Below are 18,738 nucleotides of genomic sequence, written 5' to 3'. Positions count from 1 at the left end.
GGGAAAAACATGGCAGAAAAACCATGTATGCCTACCCTTAAGTCAGTTAACTTTAACACAATGTTCAGTTCCTGTAATGTAATTACTAAGTGGCCATACTTTTGATGAAGTTCTTTATCCCTTTTCTCTTAACTTGAAAAGTCTTTTTATACATTTTGAAATGAAATTTTTGCAGATGTAAAAGGGGAAAGGGTGAATCAGGACTGATGTCTTCTTTCAGGGTTAAACTAATACTAAGCCAAAATTACAACCCAAAACATCTTCACCAAAGAGAGTTGGTAGTTCTCTGAAACTTGTATAAATTTTATTTATTACCGTAAATACTAAAATCACATTGAAAACACCTTAAAATCAAGTTCCAAACCACCTACTAGAGAAAAATCACTATGGCATCCAGTTTCTTTGATTGAATCTAGTTAACAAAAGAGGCAGAAGACATGGTTCGTGATGAAAGTTACGATTCAAATGCTAAGTATTTCCAAGCTTTAATAAAGTATATACCAATTCCAAGTACCAAGCATGATATCAAAATTCAAATTCATTGGTTTACTCTTAATAAGCATCAAAATCAAATTCTGTTCATTGAATCCTATCTTACTTGATTTACACAATGCATTCAAAGGTGAGTTATAATTAAGAAAAAAGTAGCCATTGAATGCATCATGTATAAAAAAGCATTTAACATTTTTAAAACCACACTTAAAAGAGAAAATACCTGAAAAGTTAATTCTATTAATAAAATTATTTGAAACAATATCATCCTGCAGATAAAAATACATTTCTTGTATATACATGTAGATTTCTACACGAAAGATAGGATTCAGGTCCAAATAGAAAAGGATTGACTCCTGATCAAGACATCTTAGATTGCCAAACCCATGTGATTAGTACTGCGAAGAGAACTGAAAACAGAAGGAGAAAAAGGTTAAGCTAAAGGAAGAATAAAAGTTTAGTCACCTACTCTGGAACAGTGGCAGAGTTGGGTGAAAAGCAGGAGATGAAGGCAGAAAAGAGACAAAGAAGACAAAGAAGGCCTCAACTCTGACTGCAAAGGGAGACGCAAGCCAAGTTGAGAACACATGATACAGTTGCAATAAGATAATTAAAAAACTAGAATTTCATGGTTATACTTATAATCAGACAAACATCTAAAATTTCAAGGATCATAATACATTGTCTAGATATAACTCAGCATGATATCATTTAAAAAAAACACACAAAACAAAAAAAGCGGCTCCAAATAACATCAAGTTATCAGAAGACATTTGAATCAGACCATAATTCATCAAAGCTTAAAAAGTCCCTGACTGGCTGCAAGAGACAGTACAGTACTCTTAAAAAATCCTATTGAGATGTGCCAGTGCCAGAAACTCCACTGAACACTGGACAATCCCTGCACTGGGGCTTCTCAAACAATTAGACTAGGTTGGATCCAGCAAAACATCCTATCGTTTTGCTGAAAATAGATTAAATTGAGATTGTTTAGAACAACCCCAATTGGGCTGGGGAAGGTAAAAAGTTAAATAAGGTAAAAGAAAAACGTCATGCAAATTAGAGCAGTCACGCTTTTTTTTTTTTTTTTTTTTGCTTCCTAGTTAATGCTGTATGCAAGTATACATTAAAAATGACATTTTCCTAGCAAAAAAGGTTCCCATTTTCTCACACATGAGAACTGCATTATTTGGGATCCTTGATCATTATAAATCACCGTCTCTTTTCAAAGACAAAGCTCTTTCATTTTATCCAAGTCCTATACTGAAAAATAACTGAGGTGCTAAATGTTATCACCAGTCAGGTTAGGAATGTCTGAAGAAACTAACCTTAAAACAAAAATGTTTTTGGTCAAATTTCAGACATAAATAATTAAAAAACTGACTGGCCCCACCAGGTTAAAGATGAACTCTAGAGAGCTTATACATACACAAGTGTGTGTCTCTTTTATAGCCTAGATTTATTAAATATTGCTTCTTTGGGATGTGTTTAACAGCTCCCAAAACCATTTCTGAGTAAGGATTCAAAGCGGTCATATTAAAATACAGCTTCAATATAAAGTTTGTCACAGTTTTACAGTATTCAAAACTGACATACCTGCCTTCTTAAAAAAACAAAATAAAAATCAAAAAGGACTAATACACCCAAAACATAAGAAAACAATTAAATAAACAAGTTCGGCATTTCATTATTTTATAGTATAAAACATAATGTTAAATCTATTACTGGCACGAGGACACTGATCTGTTACCTAGTTTGAAATGTGTCGCATTTAAACACACTATACAAGTTCACTATACAAAAAAATTGATGATGGTCTTTTTGATGAAGTGCACCCTGAAAATGTTGCCAGTTTAGAATATTTAGCTCTTAAGGTTAAAAAAAGTCCTTTTCCTTTTTAAAACTGATGGCTGAATTCAGCCTTTTTGTGTGTGTGTGTTGTTTTGTTTCATTTGTCAGCCTTCCTGGTTTTAAAACAATAGTGTCTATGGACGCCCACCAGGGGGCAGTGTAAGATTAGCCATTAAATCACGAACAGCTGCAAATATTGTGCATTCACCTGCAACAGAGAAAAATGGTCATTAGCTATTCGCAGTACAGGAGAGACGTTAACACACCAGTGAGGGAAGGGATGGTTAAATCAGTCAGGATTTTGAAATAAAAGACTTTAAGTATTTTAAACTATTCAGATTTTAGACACTGGAATCTGGTGTGGTATAACATATTATATTTAGGTTGGGCTTTCTTTTTGTCTCAGGAAGAAACCTGGAACACGTGTCAAGTTTAAACAGAGAAAGGGAGATGCTTTCAGCGCATAAAACAGTGCCACATTGGATACGACTTTAACAAGTCTGACTTTAGAATGCTTAATATATTTTTGATCTGAGGATAGCTCTAATTTATATTTGTGCATTGGTTATGACTTCTGTGATGTCCTTCCAGCCAGTGCTGCACAAAAGACCAGGTAAGAATACTTCCACTACATTATATACTGCTGTCCAACAGAATGTTCTGCAGCAAAAGAAATGTGCATGCTCTACACAGCACTATACTTTGGCTAGGAAATTCAACACTTTCACTTTATATTGTATTTAGGTTAAATTTTAAATTTAGCTAGTGGAAGCTATACTGGACAATAAAGGTCTATGACAGCTCCTGGAGATTGTTGCTTTCCAGGAAATATTTGACTTCTAAAGTTACACATTAAGACTGAAGTCAATTAAATACAAATAAAGGAGGTTTTGTTTCTGTTTTCAAAGGAGAAAATGCTTAAGCTTAAAGTTACTTTTTCCCCTTTTCTTTTTAGTTGTTATGAGACAACTAATAGTCTCATTATGTAACCAAGACTGGCTTAGAACTCACAATTCTCCTGCCTCAGCCTCTATGGGCAGAGATTACAGGTCTAATACCACTGAACCAAGCTAGTATTTTCCTTAAAATCTTTTGCATTACGAAGAAAAGGGCAAGGAAAGTGACATATTTCATGACAAGGATCTAAAACCTCGATTTGTGGAGGTATGGATTCACACTTCATCCTCACAACTAACCCCCTTCAGTATAAGCAAAACTGGGTCCTTCCTGCTAGAACATGTTTTGACACGACTTAGGGCTCATAGGGGGCAAACTGAAACAAATCCTCATCTGAATTATGGACTGTCAAAGGGCAAGAAACTGTGTTCCTATGCAAGTCACTGCCAGCCAGCCTTTGCTCCAAGCACTGGAAAATGAGGGTACAGACAAAAGGACAAAGGAAATCCAAAGGCTTGTCCAACCAAAGAAGGAACAAAGGGAAAAAAGAAAGCACCCGCACAATGTCTTACCAATTCTTAACAAACTGAGGTGTGTATGTGTGCACGCGCACATGCAAGCACATGTGTGTGCATGCATGCCTGTGCACACAGGGACATGCATACACACTTGACACTTTCAGTGGTAGGTAGAAAATTTGCTTGATCGCAGTAGGATCAAAACATTTCCCTTTTAATTGTTCAATTCCAGAGGATATGATACTTTAAAAAGTTATCCATATGAAGGAATTCTGTTTACCACCCGAGTTCTACTGGACTGCTAACTTGAGAATTGTGGTAGCTCTAATTTTTGATTCCTGAGGTCCTAGTCTCAGCTGAAGAGAAAAGTTAAAGAATGAAAGCAGAAAATTGTCAGAAGTATTCTAACAAAGGAAGCATACTGTTCTCTACTGCCCAGTGTGTTCCTTAGAAACTGAAGGAAGAGCTTACCTAGGTATGGAATGGGGGAACAGATAGCATTTAAAAATTCCTTTTTCCCTCAGGAGTCCTAAAACTTTTGACACTGTGATACTTTAAAATGTTTCAGAAAACAGCTTTTTTCTTCATTTACCATCATTTTGTTTGCGAGCTATTCTAAGGCTATAAAGAGGACTCCCTTAGCAGTAGGCATGAATGAACATTCACGTACATTTTCAGGGTATTAGAAATGAGCAAAACTGAAGACAAGTTCTCCTTGCTGAGCTTCATGTTTTAGAACCCCAAATTTGGCAGTGCCAGGAGTCACATACATGTTAAATGTGGCCTACGCCACTGTTGAAGGGACCTCATTTATCTGTCAAGAAGCACTCTGGTTTCCTTGGCAATGTCCAGTCTCAGAGCTTCACTGTGCTCTCAGGGAAAAGGCTCACTTGCACCCACCTGACACTTACATAAGAAGCCCAAAAAGCAGTGATGCCATTTGTATCAGCTTTTATTCTTCACAAAACATTTAGAAGATACACAACTTTTGATAATAGTATTCTATTCATGATCGAACCATGGAGTATGAGAAACCAACATGCATTCCAACTTTGTGATGTACAGAGTGGCAGGTACTGATGGCAAGGCAGGGATTTCACAGCCACGGAAAATTCTATCATCCTAACCTAGGGCTTTGTGGCAACGTGTGCTATAAATACAAGCTTCTGGCATTGGCAACCGGCTCAGTCCCAATAGTAATTTGCTAACAAAAATGAAGTCCAGGCAGCAGAGAAATGGACCAAACTGAAGAACCAGTGAGAAAGAAAGAAAGCAAGAGGCAGACACTAAGAGGGCCATGGCAACAGAGTACTAGTACTAGGATCGGGATGCAGAGTAGGGAAGGCGGGATAAGAGAGGGAACGGGAGGGGGTCTCTCTCAAAGGAAGTGCTATAACATATATGCAACAAAATACCATCTACTGCTCATGTACCTTGTCGTGGAGGGTTCATCTCTGCAAACCTCTTCAGAATGTTGCTGACCATCATTGGCGCAGCAACAGAAGAGTTCTGCTGTCTGGGAATGTCTGCCTGCTGGGTGGTACCTGAAGCCATATCATAAATAATTGGAACTATTATACTAACAGGTTCTTGGGGAGGGACTGATGTTTTCTGAGTTAGTTGAAGCTGTAGATACACAAAGAGAATAAAAACAGAAAATCAAATATTTGTCTCCATTTGTGAGAGGTTCTATCATTTACTTTCAGAATAAGACACAGCAAGTACAAGAAAATTAAATATGATGAAAAAGTGAGACCCACCCGACTGTTATTATTGTCTCCCTATTACCACCTTGAATAAATCTCTGTTGTTACTAAGGGAGCTAAGAACCCCACAGTCTAACAGTGGAGACCTCTAGGCATATAGTTATAACAGGAAGAGCTCACTCAAAAAATGCTCTATAATGCTCACATGGCTTTTTCCTCAGAAACTCGGTACACACATGTCAGATGATACTTACAAAAAATAGCATTTTGGATTTCAGGACCACAGCTGGTGTCCCAGGAGGTGCAATTGGTGGTGCGCTGGGAGGGATGGTGAGGCAAAACTGAACGTTCCATTTCAGCTGCGTTGCTTGGTCTGGGAACTATTGTAAAGGGGGGAAAATGACAAAAAAACCTGTTAACATTTAAAATCACATCTGCTATGGAGTCTGAGGAGTTAGAATTTTACCTTATATTTATTCATCCAGACAGCATAGACTTTTACTTAAAACAACTGACTAAAAGCTCTGGGGTAAATTTGGGTGCTATGGTATCATTCATTCCACCCCAGGCCAGTGGCTGTAGTCTCTGACACCAACTAACTCTTGTTTCACTGTTTTCCTAGAGTCAACAAAGGTCAGGGCTTCACTGCTTCCTCCTTGCATCCCAACCAGTGCCTTCTTCCTCTACAGATACACACTTCTACCTATCATTAGACCCACATGGTGACTGAGGCACTACTCATGCTCACAAACGCTCAGTGGCACTGACATAGGCTGCTCCCTCATACAGTTAAGGACCAACACATGCCACTTAAGGTCCTTGACGATCCATTTTGGGTTCTAAATCCTGTTTCTAACATCTTCCCTAAATAAACTAGTGAAGCCCTGGGAATAGTTTTGAAGAGGCGCTTCAAAGACACAGTTACTCCTCCAAAATCTCACAGAGCTCTTCCTGACATATAATGTCAGTTATTATAGCCCATCAGATGAAAATCTAAACAAAACCAAAACTGAAGAAAAACAGAAAAAAGAAAAAAAAAAGCCTCGTCTCCCCAAACCTGATACTAAAATTGCAGCAAAAAGGAGGAGGCACCTCTCTTTTGGCCTATGCCAGCACTCAGGATCATATGGCACACACACAGATACACATATATACACATACAATGTAAAATGAGCATACATCTTGGGTTAGAGAGATGGCAGAGGATCGGGGTTAATTTCTCAGAACCCATGTCACAACTCACAACCAGCTCCAGAGGATTCAATGACCTCTTTGGCTTCCATGGGCACTGTTCTCACTTGCACAAACTGTGGCACACGTGCACACGCAAGTGCAAACACTCACACAAACACTAGAAATAAAAAGCACCAACACCTCTTTGAGGGGATCTGACGTTGGCTCACAATCATCTATAACCAGTCAAAAGGAATCTGACAGCAATTTTTGTCCTCCTAGGGTACCAGGCACACATGTGCTGCACAGACATACATGTAGGCAACATTCCATAAAAATAAGTAAATTTGAAAAAAACAAGAAAAAGTAAATAATAATAAAAAGAGGGAACTAGCTAAACTTACCAAAGGTATAAAATACCTATTTATAGCAAAGGTTAATAATAGCTAAAACTAACAAGGGTATAAAAATGTGAAAAAAAAAAAGATTAGTAACTCAGCTGGGGGTACTTGTGAGATCATAAACTGAGGTAACCTCAACATAAGAATAATTTGCCTAATGACATCTACATATCCTTTGGTTTCCTAGAAAATGATGCTACAGATAAACACCTCTACTTAAAAGTTCTCTGTTGTTTCCTTTTGAAATCCTTAAGTGTGAGAATTCAACAAAAGGCTCACTGGAGGACTGTGGGGCTTGGGGATAGCACAATGATAAAGCACATGGGATCCTGGGTTTGACTGCGGGACAGGAATGAGGGTGAGGGAGGAGTGATTGTTTAGCCATCTTTCTTCATTTATTTAAAAGAACATTAGCTTTGTTGAAAATGGGAACATTTTATGCTCTAAAATGTGGAAAGATCTGCAAGCTTTCCTCAGTGGACTAAATGTGATGTGCTTTCATTTCTGACAAGAGCTCAAGCAGGACACTCTGGAAATGGTCTCTCTCACGGACACTAGCAAATACTGGGGGCTGTTATGGGTTGAACTGAGTGCAAGAATGAGCTAAGAAGTCCTTATTCTCAGGACCAACCAGTTCAGTATGACCTTACTTGAAAAGAAAGTCTTTGGAGATGTAACTAAGTTAAGAAGAGATAATCAGGTAGAGCCCTCAAGGTTGTTTATCCTTCATAAGAGGAAAAAAAAGATATAGATAGAGGCATATGTGAGGATGCATAGGTCAGAGAGATGGGTATACAAGCAAAGGCTGTATTACCAAGGAAGAGACAAGAAACATCTCCCTGAGGAGCCTTTAGAGAGCAAGTCCTTAAGGACACCTTGGTTTAGACTTCTCTCCAGAGTGCTGAATAAACTGCTACTGTTTTAAATCACTCTGCTAGTAACCATTTCTTTTACTGGCTCTAGAAACCCAATAAAAATGAAAAGCAATCTGTACAGAAAACAGCAGCGATCCGAAAAAGGCTCAAACAAAAGCAAGAGCAGATACCTAGAACGCTAAAGGTGCCTGCTGCCCTTTTGGCATCTGCTCTGAGTGATTCAACACTTGAGACTTCATGGTTATTCAAGGGACATAAAGTGTATGCCCGACAAAGGTAGAGAGTCAGAGTAGAGATAAATATTCTTCCGGGTGGACAGGTTTGGGTCTCTAGCGTTTTTGGGCCTCTCTCTGTGTCACTGCATGCGTAGGTGCTGAGCTTTCAAAATACAGCAAGAATGAATTGGTGGGTTTTCTGCTCTTTCCAGCGGTACGTGAGAAGCTAGTGGCTTGCAGGTTTTCAGACTGCGGAGGACTTCTTGGAGGTGAAGCCCTCTGAGCTCAGCAAAGAAGTTAGGATCTCTAAAGAGGAAGCCAAATTCTAAGAAGAGCATGTCTCACAACTAAACCAAGATGTGCTGGTACATCTGTGGCAAACAAGAAGTGCATAGCACTGGAACCTCTAGAGCAAGAGCATACCCGGGGCTTCATAATCACCTTCTGTTCAGCAACAGAAAACATTCTCGAGGGTGGAATACCCCCAATGAAAACGACATAAGTTTGTTGTATACCACAAACACAGGTGTGTATGCCATTGGCAGTAGATGTGCATCCCGGGATGTTTTGGAATGGCTGGGGAAGCAATGCTTACTGATACAGAGGGAAGATTTCCAGCTGATAGGGCGGTAAGCCTGGCAGCGGCATGCAGTCAGCACCTTCATCTCATAGCAGGAACGCACATGGAAGAAGAAAGCCTGGAAGGATTTTACTCTTGAAAATACTTTCCCATATTTACTATTTTCGTTGTCACGATTACACTGAGCTGCTGGCACAAGTCTATCTCCTTCCAGGTTTCCTTTCAGATCATCCAAAGGTGAAGTTAGTGATAACAGACAGGATTGCTTTTCCCTTTCGCCCTGACCTTGAAGACCTGTCCCTTCATGCTCGATTACTAAATGGCCTCGCCCAAGAAATGATCAGCCTCACGAATGATCTCAGATTCCCTGTTATTTTACTATCAGATGACAACAAGAACTGATGAAGATCAAGCTTTGCTTATTCCTGCATGAGGGGAAAGCCGGGGACATGCGGCTACAATGAGGCTAATTTTTCACTGGGAACAAAAGCAAAGATTGGCAACATTGTACAAGTCACAAAGCCAGAAGGACTCCACAGCACCATTTCAGATCACACCTCAGGGATTTAAAGATGCTGGTGTTACTGCTGCCTCATCACAGACAGAAAGTTCTTTAAATTCCTGGAAACAATCAAGAGAAATAGAGGAAGAATGCTGACCAAATACTAATGTCAGTGTATTCAGTCAACTGATGATGTGCTATTCAGTGTGGAATACTGGGAAATTGAACTCGGGTCTTCAGGCTTGCATAGCAAGTGCTTTTACCCAATGAGCACCTTAATCTTAAGCCCTCCACCTTAATCTTAAGAAAAAAGTCTATGCTCACAGACTCAGAGGGTCACCTGTCTACCCCACCAGCACAGAGAGGCACAAATATGCTGTTCTGCAGGAGCATGTCCTCATGCCTGCATGTCAGGCGCTTTGCCCACGGACCCATTTCCCTAGCTCCTGAGAAGATTTCTGAAGCACTGTTATTTAATGATATTATAATGTGTTTTTATTTTGAGTAATGTGGAAAGCTGACCTTATGTAACCTATCTGGATTTACCACCCAAAGTAAAAAATGTCTTTGTCAATTGCCTAAAAAATAATAAAAATAAAACATTATAATACATTTAAAAAAAGGAATGTATTTCTTGAAACCTTTAACTCAGCATTTAGGGGCTAGAGGCACAAACAAAAATTTGAGGATAGCTGAGAATACACAGTAAGTCCCTATTAGTTTTTTTAGTACCAAATAGTAATTATTATTTAATAGATAAACATTTATAATCTTAAATAAATTTTAGGAGAAATGGAATGCTATGCAAAGTAGGTGAGCTAGACCGTGAGCACTGTTCTACAGCCTCTTCCAACAGCCCTCATTAGAAAAGCTTGTGTTTGCAACAACTCACCAGCTCCAACTTCATTATATGCACACAGTCCCGGAGGATGTGTGTTGGTGCTCCCAACAGCTTGGTGAAGGCTATAAGTGTGTTGGCTTTAAATGGTGGTCCTGCAACCTATGGTGGGGAAGAGAAATCACCTTACTCTTCGTTCTACTTCGAATTCTCAGATTCACGAAAGTACAAGCATGCATTAGGAAACACATACTCTTGTTTCGAAGAATTTCTCCAAAACTTGAAGCTCATCAGGTTTCCACTGTCCTGCATTTTCAGGTGTCACTTTTAGCTGAAGGGTCTGGTTGGTCTTGGGACTAAGGGCTACTCTGCATTTCAGGGCATCTGTCTTGAACATGATTACACCAGGTTCATTGGAATTGATCAGCTGTAACTACAAAACAAGGATGCAGCAAATCAACAGGGAAAGACACAAACATAGCTGATGGAATTGTCTCAATAGGAAAACATGTTGCTCCAGGAAAGCTGACGAAAGTCCCAAAGCTCAATGCTATAGAAATTAGAGTAGCAGAAGAGAGGCTGTAACACATCCTCTCTACGTTGAATGGCAATTTAGTTAACATGTCTTAATACTGGATAGAGTACAGTGAAAAGAGAGGGCAATGGGAGAGAGTATGAACAAGTATCTTATGTCCACATATGAAAAACATTGGGGCTGGAGAGATGGCTCAGTGGTTAAGAACACTCTGCCAGAGGTCCTGAGTTCAAGTCCCAACAACCACAGTGTGGCTCACAACCATCTGTAATGGGATTCAATGCTCTCTTCTGGGGTGTCTTCAGTATGCTCATATATATTAAACTCTTAAAAAAAAAGAAAGAAAAAAGAAAAACATTAAAGTAGGAGCTGTTCTTTCAGAGGACTTAGTTCCAGAAGCCTAGGACTCACGACTGTGATTCCAGTTCCAGGGAGATGTGATGGCCTCATCCGGCCTCCATGTGCACTACGTGCATGTGGTAGACAGACATGAGGGCAAAACCACTAATACACATTAACAATTAATTAACCAATTACCAATTTAATAACCAAGTTAATTAACCAATAATTAAATTAATCATTAAAGACAAAATAAAATGAAAATCACTATGTTATAGAATCCAAATTAAAATAGGTTTTTTTACATTCTTTTTAAAATAACTGACTATAAGATTATGAAATGACTTTGAGGCAAGTGTATATAGTATTTGTTACAAACAATAAATAGTTTGGTTACTTCATTAACACATATAACTACTGGTAATGACAGTAACTATAAATTAAGAATGTTATCACCATAAGATTGGTTAGATGTCCGTTTCTACAAGATTTGAAACAAATCTAATTACTCAACTCATGAATTTTTAAAAAACAAAAACAAAACAAGCCCTAATGCCTATGATCAAATCACCACTTTGGGTTTGATGAAGACTCAACTTCAAAGTCAGTCTGTGTACAAAAGCACAGAGAGCAGTCATTTGTATATGCAAGGTCAGAATCTATGTGCACTGGTTTTGTGTAGTGTGACAATCTGTTTCCAGGTCCTGGATAACCACATTATCTAAAAAACACAGAACAGTAAACTGTACAACACTACAAGAACAGAAAACAATGGGGTCCATCTTTAATGCTAGATAAAGACTTAAAGCCTAATTCTAACAAGATGGTTAGGAAGGTTACAGAGTATCCCTCATAAAGATTGTCTTCTGCCTTTGACAATGACTGCTTAGAAAGTTGTGTAATGCTCATACCGTTTCCTGTTGGATAATTCTTTGAAGGTGTCGTCTCATGATGACAGATCCAAGGAATCTCTCAAGTGGGGAACAAAGGTAACTACCTGCCAGGCCAGGCACAAGGCCTGGCGTTGGAGAGGGTAGCAGTAAGATGTTCAAGGCACTATGAGTGAGAATGGTGGGTATGGATGCTGCCCAGGAGCGCTGAGGTAGTTTTCGAGGTGGAGGCATGTTGGTTGGCATTGTCTGGGAACCTTTTGGGAAGGAAAACAGGTAACTTCAATTGTAAATGCATACTATGCTATTAGTGCCAGCCTTGATTTCATCACGCAGTTGCCAGCTAAATGTAACTCTTGTAATTATTCTTTGTTACCAAGCAATCATAGGTCAGTTCTCAGATAGCAAAATCAGCTCCCATGAATCTTCTAATTGGATTCAGGTTCAATGTAATCCTGTAGGGACTCCTTCAAGGAATTGGGTTCTGCTCCCCAACCTAAATTCTGCTTGTTCCTGTGACCTGCTTTGGCAAGGGATGCTGGGATAGTTACAAGACTTCCAGGAGCTCTTTCATGTGCTCTACCCACTGGGTACACAAGCCAAGCCATGATGGAGTGTGAGACCACACAGACCAGAGGGAATCCATGCCAGCTGAGGCTAAGGTTAGACTACCTATTGCAGACACACGAGTGAACTGCCTCAGCAAATTCTGTCAAAGCAAAGAATTGTGAGCTAACAAAGCATTATTGCTTTAAGCACTGAAAGTTTCGAGGATTAGCAAACAGATACACTTGTACAAATCTTATATTAACTTCTATTCCTTTGCTGGTTAACTTAAGGTATCTTATATGGTTCAATATGGCAGAGATAAGTTAGCAATCACTGACAGAGGCGCAGAGACTAGGTTTCTTAAGATTTCTAAAGGACAGAACCATTTTTCTTATTACATTTTTCATGACATTGCTAATTAATATTGCAGACTAATTTATAAAGGGAAAATATTTAAGGTTTGGAAATTCTCCTTTGAGAAATACATTGTGACTTTCAAATGTGAAGGCGGAGTAATACATTGAAGTCATACATTGGTGTTTCTCAGGAAACAGCGCTGATCACACTCACTTGTGCCAGCTCGAGGGGAGTGAGAAACATCTGGAACAGGAGAATGCAGAGATGGGTTAGCTGGTGACATTCCAGGCAGGCGGGTTGCTGGTGAGGGTCCAGACACTTGAGGAGACCCAGGCCAGTTTCCTGCTCGTCCACTTGGTGACACCATAGTGTATGGAGAACTAGGGTCAAGGGTTCCTGGAAAAAAAGTGTAATAAAACAGAGGATTCTCAAAACACATATTTCAATGTCTTCAAACTATGCGAAAACTGCCAGAGCCTTAAAGAGTGAGTCATTTTCATTGTTCTCTTTCACACTACACCTATGTCTCTCTTTTGTGAAGTTTTGTTACTTTCTTTTTTGTTGTTTTTTGGACATAGAGTCTTTTTGCATAACCCTGGCTGCCCTAAAACTTACCATCTAGACCAGGCTGGCCTTGAACTCATAGAAATCCATCTACCTCTGCTTCCACAGTGCTGGAATTAAAGGTGTACACCACCATGCCCTGCTAGGGTTTCTGTACTTTCAAAGAGGGTTGCATAGTTAGAGAAGTGAAGAGACTAAGAAAGGAAGAATTTAGACCTTCAGACAAGGTCCCATACATTTAAAGAAAACATCAAGCTCTGCTGAAAGAAAGACAAGTTCTGAAAATTTATGTTTCCATTCTTCTTAGAGAAGGACAAGGGAGGGAAACTATATTTTCTTTATTCAGTGAAGGCCACACAAAGAAATAGAACTGAGAATCAAGTTTTGAAAGCAGTGGCTTCCTTAATTTGATATATTAAATTTCACCACAAAGGTACCTTTGATATATTATTTATATCCCTTTGTCCTCAAATGAAACACTGAGAAAGTATTCCCATTATTTTAATGAATAAATGGTCTTGACTTATTAAAGTTTTACATTTGTAATTAAAGAAAAAGTGAACGTTCATTAATCATCAAGAAAGACATATCCAATATTAAAATTCCAATTTTTTTTTTAACCTAGAAATGTGGCCCAGCTACTTTAAGAAAATCCTAATATCCTATGCTGGTTATGCTGGAGGATAACAGGCATTCTCCCCAGATGCTACAAGAAACTGGTACAGTTTCAGGTAAGAAACTTGCCCAATGCTGCAAATTTCCCAAATGTCATATGACCTTAATGATATTTTTAGGAACATATGTAAGATCATCATGGATATGTGAACATATGGCAGCATTTTTAATTGTAAAAAAGGGGGAACATTCAAAATAGATATATAATTAAGTTATGGTATACACAGACAAGGGATGTTATAAAGTGCTGTAGTATGATAACGAGTATTTACTGACAAATGTTCAAAAACAGTATTAATAGAAAGTCATAGCTGAACACAGCTGAAACACTGAGCAAGTTCTGTATGTTCTAATGTGGCAGTGTATACAATGTCTAAATGAGGGTGTATATAATATGCTGCCATGTAGGGTGGGGAGGAGAGGGTGTGTGTGTGTGTGTGTGTGTGTGTGTGTGTGTGTGTGTGTAAAACAAATCTGCAAGAATATAAATCCAGGGAGAGAGATGGCTCAGTGATTGAGATCACTTGTTCTTACAAAGGATCTATCAGGGTTTGCTTTCCAACCCCCCCCTAGGGTGACTCACAACCACTTGTAATTCCAATTCCAGGAGTTCTGATCCCCTTTTCTGACCTCTAGGCAGGGGTCCCAGGAATGCACATGGTCCACATACATACATACATGACAAAACACTCACACACATAAACTAAAATTAAGCAATATAAGAATAAAGAGTAATACACGAATAAAGAATATACCAGAAACCAGTAAGACAAATGCCTCTAAGAAGAGAGGTAAAGTGGCTGGCTGGAGAAATAAAAAGAAACATCTGAGCCAGGTGTCCTATCTCCTGCTTGTAATCTCAGCACTTGGAGAGGACTGTTGGACCTTAGAGGCCAGCCTGGGCTATGCAGCGAGCTCTTGTCTCAAAAGCCAAAATGACAACAAACACAAGGGGACATTTCACTGACTACCTCCTTCTAATGTTTATTTGAATCGACTGAAAATCTTTTTTTTTTTTAGATTGAAAATTCAAGTTTCCAATGCACTCATGTGGGAAGGTACCCACTCAGGTTAGGGGGAGGTATCTGAGGCGAAGACAAGCCAATAATTAGAAAGCAAACCCAAAGATATAGGAAGACCAGCAAGCAAGCAGCAGGTGACAAACAGGACAAGCAGGGGAAGATAGCCACAGAACACCCAGTCAGTGCCTCTGTGTGAGAAAGCTATGAAAAAATGTCTTGTCTATTTGCTCAAGTCATATTTTTTGCTATTTCTCAATAAGTAAGTACTAATTTTTCAATAAGAAGTTTTATTTAACAAAAATGACTTTCCCATCACGGTCTAACTGCTATAGCGATTTCCATATGTGGACTCACCATGTGGACTAGCAAAACTGGCCCCTGGTCCTATTGAGATTCCATGCGAGGATGGGGGAGGAGTTGGAACAAATGACGCAGGTGATGGGGCTCTCAAAGCCCCACTGGGGGAGCTGGCAGCATGCAGATTTCCTAATAAAGGAAAATAATTACAGATGATCTTGCAGGACACATAGTATGTCCTGTCCAAGGAGCACAAGTTTTTAAAAAAAACTCCCTAGAGACTAAAGAGATAGAATAGGTCACATAAATAGCAGGAAGGAAAACTGGAAAGACCTCTCTATTGCAAGAAAGTTCAAATCCATGGATCCATATTGTAACTTTTATACTCACTAACTACAAAGAAATAACCAATGCACTTTTTACTTCTATACTTCGCCAACATATAGGTGAGATTACCAGCTAACTGTCAAGCACTGTTGTAGGTACAGAAGACATAATTAACATTAAGACAATTTCTGCTCTCTTGGAGCATGTAGTCTAGTAAATTGAGCATGATGAACCTATAAGGTAATGAGAAGTGCTGGGGAGAAAACCAGTGAAAAGGAAAAAAGAGCAATTCCTTATAGTGGCAGAGGAAAAGACTCTAAATTGACAGGTGAACCAGACAGGAAGAAAAATGCAGGACACAGCACAGGGAGAAAGATAATCCAGGCAGACAGAAGAGCCAATCAAAGGTCTGAAAGAAGGGACAGTTTGTGTTACAGGAAGGGGACCAGGGTGCTGGAATAGAGTGAACAAGGGTGGCCTGAGAGGAGATGACAGAGTTTAGAGGTAAGTTCCAGACCACACGTGGACTTATAGGCCACTCTAAGGACATATAGTTTGTCCCACATGGTGGGTGGCCATTGGAGCCTGGAATGGAAGCCATGAACAAACTTCTGTCAGAAAGGATCACTCTAGTGGCTGTTACAAGCTGTTAGGGTGACCGAAGGCTGGCTGGGGGACTGCAAAGGGCTTCACTTTGGGTTTAAACACAAAGGACAGGGTTAATAGTATTTGGTAAATAACTCAACATGGGTATATAAGCAAACATATTCTGCGTATCTCTGATATGAGCAGAACATGCCAGGGAATATAAAAGAAGGGACTGCCTCTTTCTGAATGTGTCTATGTAAGGATCAGGACACAGGACTGGGAAACCAGGAATTTAGCTTCAGCCCTGGTGAGTTTTGGCAAGCCACTAGCTATTAGGTGGAAGTACTGAATAGATAATTAGAAAATAAAAGGCTGGAGTTCCAAAGTGAGATCTAAAATACATATAAAAGCTGAGAGATGGACGGGCACTTAAAAATGGCACTTAAAGCCATGGGAATGCTTTTAATTTTAAAGGATTTGAAAGGGAAAAAACTATGACTATCACAACTTAAGAATAAACTCAACATATAAATACTTGCTTTATTATCATTCAATATTAGCATATTTCAAACTCTTTACTATAATAATTTCATCTTTTATGTTCTAAAATACTTAAGCAATATCGTGAACTCAATAAATATGTCAACCAAGTTGATTAACCTTCATGCGTTATATTTACCTATTTAGCTGTATGATCTGACAAGTGACTTAACTTCTCCATGCCTCGGTTTTTCTCCATAAAATGGGAATAATAATGGGACCTATGCCATAAGTTTGCTGTGAGGATTAAATGAGTAAAGCGCTTAGAATTGGGCTTGGCATATTCATAGCAAGCATAACTGTCTACTATTATAATCACTTAAAATGCATGTTTCCCCTTTTTCCTAAACGATATTCCCTGCTTCTCCTGGACATACCCCTGAGTTCTGGGTATCTTTCTGCCTATCTCCTCCCCAGCTGTGACTTCCTGTCTGGTATTCAATAGGAACTAAGCTCTCCCACCCACTCAGCCTTTAATGACCATGGGGATGACAAGTTCCAAATCTTCAACCTATGGCCAAGAAGCTCTAATGAGCTTCAGGACTCCATAGAGCCACATGTCTACAGCACACTTAGACTTGAAAATCTCTAGGACTTTTGTAACGACAGATTTAAAGAATCTGTAGTTCTGAAATCAGCTCCTCTCTGGTATAATAATAATAATAATAATCATCATCATCATCATCCCCTTTGTTGCCCTAGTAAAGTCCAAATATGGATGGCTGATCACTAAAGACCAAACTCTTGAAGAGGCCCACATATCCATATTCTGGACATTCAAGGCAGTGTACCCTGGGACCACTGGTTGCACAAACATGGTGTGCGGGTCTGCCTGGACTACCACCCACATAGTCTGTGTCCTTGCATCTGGCCTTCTCCAAGGCACTCTTAAGTCTCATCTTGAGCCGTGTCAAGGTGAAGGAGGCAGGCAAGAAGCATCTCTAGTGCACAAATGGCCAGTCCTATACCAAACAAGTTTTTCAAAAGCCCAAGGGCTCCTTAGTAAGGTGCAACACGTGTGTCTGAGGAACGGTGCATATACATAGAGCCTCCAAAAAGTAGGAAATTTAAAGATTTTTCTAAAAAACAAGGATGAGGCTGCCTGCTTTCTTCCCCCAGGACCCGACTTTCAAATCAACAACAACAAATACCTTGAGCAATCTTAGTGGCTGTGGAAGAGGCATGCAGCAGAGGAAGGGGCTGCCATGATGAGACTGGTTGAGAAGTGACAGCTGGAATAGCCAACAATTTAAGTGTTTTATGCTATTCTCACTTACAAATGGAATGAGTGGGTTAAACAAGCTAGACCCCTTTATCTCTCGGATTAGCAAGTTCTGCGGGTACATGCACATTTCTAATATGTATGTACACTTATACATACATATCTGTATTAAGGGATTTTAGAAAAAGTAATGTTTAAAGAAAAAAGAAAAACATGTAATACCAATTCTACTTTAGAATGTGAAAATCTTAGGGTCTGGAGATGTCACTAGAAAAGCATTTGTTTAGCATATGTGAGACTTTGGGTTCCATCCTTAGTATCATGCGTGCGTGTACACACACACACACACACACACACACACGTACACATACCCCTAGCTAATAAGCTGAGCATCTTTCTAATGATAAAAGCATCCATTATTTGATTAATGCATTAAGGCAAAGGTTTTCTCTTCTTGTACTACTAAGAATTGAACACAGGGCCTCATGTATGTATGCTAAGCAAGCACTCAACCACTGAACTCTGCCCCAGACTTTTCTGCATCTTTCTTTTCTGTTTTTGTGGTCTTAAACTTTTGATCCTGTTGCCCTAGCCTCCAAAGTAACTGGGATTATACGTTTCCATCACCAGGCCTGGCAAAAGTATTTAATTTCTTATATTTCACATGCAATTTTACCTAATACCTCTTTTGTAAGAAAACAGTATTGAAGTATAGAAACTGCAAGGTAGGTTATTTTCCTTAAGAAATCTGATGCCTGTCACTTGTTAGATGGTAAATGGGAGCC

At 39.3% G+C, this 18,738-nt stretch overlaps 1 protein-coding gene and 1 pseudogene across 3 annotated transcripts in view; one reads left to right on the top strand and one right to left on the bottom strand.

Annotated features, from left to right (window-relative positions):
- Positions 1-281: 281 nt before the first annotated feature.
- The window catches only part of Med14 (mediator complex subunit 14), an 86,585-nt gene continuing 68,128 nt past the window's right edge, over positions 282-18,738 (bottom strand). The window contains exons 24-32 of one of the 3 annotated variants that reach the window (XM_052171851.1): positions 17,883-17,963; positions 15,334-15,465; positions 12,932-13,114; positions 11,834-12,069; positions 10,302-10,481; positions 10,103-10,210; positions 5,719-5,844; positions 5,192-5,384; positions 282-2,551 (exon numbers count right to left, since the gene is read on the bottom strand). In XM_052171851.1, the coding sequence (XP_052027811.1) occupies positions 2,478-2,551; positions 5,192-5,384; positions 5,719-5,844; positions 10,103-10,210; positions 10,302-10,481; positions 11,834-12,069; positions 12,932-13,114; positions 15,334-15,465; positions 17,883-17,963 (1,313 nt within the window). In that variant the 3' untranslated portion in view covers positions 282-2,477. The remainder of the gene's footprint in view (positions 2,552-5,191; positions 5,385-5,718; positions 5,845-10,102; positions 10,211-10,301; positions 10,482-11,833; positions 12,070-12,931; positions 13,115-15,333; positions 15,466-17,882; positions 17,964-18,738) is intronic. The other 2 variants (XM_052171852.1, XM_052171854.1) reach the window with 2 other exon arrangements.
- LOC127674850 (DNA repair protein RAD51 homolog 3-like) lies at positions 8,177-9,783 on the top strand (annotated as a pseudogene).

The sequence above is a fragment of the Apodemus sylvaticus genome, chromosome X, assembly GCF_947179515.1.
Source record: "Apodemus sylvaticus chromosome X, mApoSyl1.1, whole genome shotgun sequence".
Classification (NCBI taxonomy): domain Eukaryota; kingdom Metazoa; phylum Chordata; class Mammalia; order Rodentia; family Muridae; genus Apodemus; species Apodemus sylvaticus.
This window is presented reverse-complemented; position numbering and strand designations above follow the sequence as displayed.